Below are 4,068 nucleotides of genomic sequence, written 5' to 3'. Positions count from 1 at the left end.
CATGGGGTTATTACAGAGAGTTCCTGTCTCGGTAAACTCAGCTCAATCAGGAAATATATCTGGACAGCTCAGCCTTCTCTTAGCAATGTGAGAGCACAGGAGCCGGTCACCTCTGCCCAGTATTTGGACAACATGGTGTTTTAATGATGTCAGTGAAGATTTGCACTTACACATGTAACACTGTCTAATGTGTCCCTCCACCAGACATGCTGCTGCGTCTGACGACCCGCTGCTTAACGCATTTCCTTTCGAACAAAGTGTAGGCAGTCGTGCTAAATGCCCACTCCTGATCTGTCCAAGGAACCCTATCCATCCACCCAAGATCTAAGGTTTGTATTAATCTACAACAAATACTCTTTCCTGTTCATTTCCTGGTGAGCAACATCCTAAATACCCTGACCCAAAGACAGAAAAGAATGCAAACTATTACTTCCCCTATTACATGGGGAAACACAACGAGGACAAAAGGTGAAATTCACTCCTGTGTTGAAGGTCAAGAGAAGACCTACGTAAGCAAACCATCTCTCACTCAGAATGATTCAGTCAACAAAGTAAACAGCAAATTCCTCATGGAGAGGGAGAAAAAGCCATCTTGTCTCCTGATTAACCAAGTTACCCAGTCACCTCTACCAGATGTAGTCATGCGTTCTGTGCTTTTGGTACTTCTTTCTACCCTACCACCACGCAACACCCAGGCAACAGCTGAAGAGATTACCGACACCTGAATTCATGCACTGATTATGAAACTAGAAGTCAAGCACTCCCACTCTCTACTTTGACTTTAATACTGATATCTGTGACCCTGGGAAATTCTTCTATTTGTTGGCGATTTAATAACAACAGGGCTGGAATATTTACTCATCTATCAGAGGAACTGTGTACGAAAAACTGGAAGTAATCGGTCCAGTATTTCTTGGGACACAAACAGTTTTTCCAACACGTGTAGGAGACGTGATCAAAATTGCTTCAATACCTAAAAATAAGAAGTGTTGTTTACAGATAAAATACTAAAACTGCTACACTGCCATTCACAAATATACATGTTTAACAATTGTCAGGAAAGTGCAAAAATGACTCCCACAGCATTATTTTGAGACTCACACTAAACTCATTGTACTCTGCCACCTCGTACATTTTATCACTTGAAATCCACTATTTTTTACTCCAAAGGGCATGAAAAAAAATGCTCCATATGCCATTTCCCACAGTGTTTATCCTTTTCCCATATAGGCTCAACTCAAGCTTCCTTGCAGAAAACTTACAAGTAATTACTACTTCTGCTGGTCCACTATGAGTCTCGGTGTCAGAAAGACTATTAGCTTAATTTTGATGTTGTGTCTGTTGCCCAGCCAATACATGAGGAAAAACATTTTAAATGACTGGAGAAACAAGCATCTGAGTGCACTTTTGACACTTGCTGGCTGAAAAAAAATCATGATTCCCACTCTAGTCCTAATAATGCATAAAGGTATCCTAGGTATCCCAACCACTGTGCGTAGATCTGGAGGCAGTCTGGGTCTGCAGAGAATGGGCTCTTTGAATCAACCGCACTAAACACTCAGATTTATGCAGGTGATGGTTTGCTTTCAACACTTGGGCACTAGTCTGTCGTTTGGAAGGTAATGTGCACAAAAAATTGAAGAGGTCCGTTACAGAAAGGTTGTTTACTGAATGTACGTGCTTTTCATGTTCAGCAATGAATATACTAAGGATAGAATATATTTAATGTATTTATGATCCTGCATTTCTGCATGCAGAAGCATAAATATGCATTGTGGCTTATGAGGATAAGACAGGCATCAGTACAGACACGACAAACTAGCAAACAGCACAAATATTGGCTCCTTTATTTGCATGCGCAAGGTTAGCAGTCACAAACGCCACAGCAACAGGGCCGAGGTTCCAGGAGCGTGAAGGGCCTGACGTTCTCCACAGCCAAGAAAAGTTCCGGCAACTTCTCCACCCGAGCAAAGCGCTCGAAGGGCCAGCGCCCACCCGCCTCCCAGTCCCTCGCGCCTTCTGCCCGTGAGGGGGCAGCACGAAGGCGCGCAGGTGTGCACACCAGCTCCCGTGCACGAACGGGTGCCACCTGGTGGCGCCGCGGCCGCACGGAGGCGGAGCGGGCAGCGCCGCTGAGGGAGGCGACACCCGGCGGCCGGAGCGCGAGGCCTCCGCCAGCCTCGCAGGGCCCGGGGGCGGCCCGGGGGCAGCGCCGAGGACAGGGCGCGGGGACAAGCGCCCGGCCCCGCCGCCTGCGCGAAATGGCGGCGCCCGCAGCGCCCACGGCGCTGACTGCGACAGCGGAGCGGCACGCGGCACCCGCTATTGGCTGGAGAGGGGCGGGGGGCGGCCGGCTCGACCAATGGGATGGAGCGCGCGGCCCAGCCGAGCCAATGGGAGGCCGCGCTTTTTCCTACGGTCGGCGCCGCGGGGCGGGGTGAAGGGTTAGAGGTCGGCGCGGCGCCCGGCGGAAGTGGAAGCGGCCGCGGCGCCGCCTCCCATTCTCCCGCCGTTCCCGCGTGCGCCCCGCGCTGCTCGGGCCTCGCCGCGCGCCCGTTGCCATGGTGAGGGCGGCGGGAGGGGGGGGGGGGGGGGGGGCGCCCCCGGGGGGGGGGGCCCCCGTCCCGGGGCCGGGGGGGGGGGGGGCCGCGGGCGGGCGGGCGGTGCTGACCGGCGGTGTCCCCTCAGAGCCTGCCCCTCAACCCCAAGCCGTTCCTGAACGGGCTGACGGGGAAGCCGGTGATGGTGAAGCTCAAGTGGGGGATGGAGTACAAGGGGTACCTCGTCTCCGTGGACGGCTACATGAACATGCAGGTGAGGGACGGTTTGGGGGGCCGGGGGCGGTTTGGGGGGCCGGGGCGACCTCCCCCGGTCACCGAGGGCTGCGGGGTATATCTGCTCGGGCACGTCCCCTTCGCGGTAATTTTGCTGCTGCTTTTCTTCCCAAGCTTGCCAACACAGAGGAGTATATCGATGGGGCGCTGTCGGGACACCTGGGCGAAGTTTTGATAAGGTAATTGGGGTGCATGTGGCGGAGGCAGGGTCTTGCCAAACCTTTTCTTACTGCGTGTAAAGATGGTAGTACTAGGTGCTGCGTTTCTCGTCAGTACTACAGTGCAGAGCGTTACCGAAATGCACAAAGACTGCAATTTTTAAGCTGAGATCCCAACTGAGGGAGGAAGACCAAAGTATTTGTAAAGAAGTATTAATAATCCCTTCTTCAGGGAATTAAATACCACTCAAGATTACTGCAGATCTCTTAATCTCTTGTCAGTGGTAGAGTACCTATATTAGGGTACCTATTTTACTGTTACCGCTGAAAGCATCTAGCGTGCTTGGAAATTACAGGTATTGCCCATAACCGTTGACCCAAATGCGAACATTTCTTGTACATAGTTATTTACTACTTCTATAAACTTCTTTCCTATTTATAGTGAACTTACTGGAAAAGCTGCACAAGGTCAGCAGCAGCAGTTCGTTAGGCAGGATTTGGCTGTTGCGAGGTCACAGTCTAGTAGGAAAACATTTAAATCAGCGTATACGTGGGGAAAGCTAAAATGCTTTCAGCTAAGGTAACTCTTGGTTCTGTTTACAGGTGCAATAATGTTTTGTACATCAGAGGTGTGGAAGAAGAGGAAGAAGATGGAGAAATGAGAGAATAGGTGTTTTGTATATCTGGAAATAAACTTTTTTCTTTTTTTTTTTTATTATTTTCCACAACTTTGTAATACGGTGTTTATGTGTTGTTGTTGTATTCTAACATAGGGGAAGTTAACCCTTTAAAAAGTCTCTAATCTGTTGATGTCCAAAAAACCCAATGCTGGTGGAATAGGCAATGATTTCAACATAAAATGGAAAATTGTAGAATGAAATGTGAGTATTAAAAAAAAGACAAAACAATGCATATAAACAAAAAGAAAACAAAAAAACACAACCAAAAGTTTTTATTACTAGTGTCAACAAATGCCACTTCTGTCAAGGAAATACTTTAATTTAAATGTTTCCCAGAATGGATTAGATATGCAAAACTGTCTGCTCTGTAGATGTACAAAACTGTCTAATCTATTA

General features: G+C 48.9%; 1 protein-coding gene across 1 annotated transcript; it reads left to right on the top strand.

Moving 5' to 3' along the window:
• Positions 1–2,407: 2,407 nt before the first annotated feature.
• Positions 2,408–3,779, top strand: SNRPF (small nuclear ribonucleoprotein polypeptide F). The gene is made up of 4 exons (XM_035339451.1): positions 2,408–2,564; positions 2,689–2,814; positions 2,949–3,013; positions 3,596–3,779. Exons 1-4 carry the CDS (start codon positions 2,562–2,564, stop codon positions 3,660–3,662), a joined length of 261 nt encoding a protein of 86 aa, XP_035195342.1. The 5' UTR covers positions 2,408–2,561; the 3' UTR covers positions 3,663–3,779.
• The last annotated feature ends 289 nt before the right edge of the window (positions 3,780–4,068 follow it).

This window comes from Oxyura jamaicensis, chromosome 1 (genome assembly GCF_011077185.1).
Source record: "Oxyura jamaicensis isolate SHBP4307 breed ruddy duck chromosome 1, BPBGC_Ojam_1.0, whole genome shotgun sequence".
NCBI lineage: Eukaryota > Metazoa > Chordata > Aves > Anseriformes > Anatidae > Oxyura > Oxyura jamaicensis.
The sequence above is the reverse complement of the archived record's forward strand: the minus strand, read 5'-3'. Positions and strand labels throughout refer to the sequence as shown.

Excerpts from the sequence above, each read along its gene's own strand:
- SNRPF (XM_035339451.1), top strand. Across the intron at positions 2,815-2,948 it reads ACGGCTACATGAACATGCAG|CTTGCCAACACAGAGGAGTA; the intron begins GTGAGGGACGGT and ends TTTCTTCCCAAG. Across the intron at positions 3,014-3,595 it reads CTGGGCGAAGTTTTGATAAG|GTGCAATAATGTTTTGTACA; the intron begins GTAATTGGGGTG and ends TTCTGTTTACAG.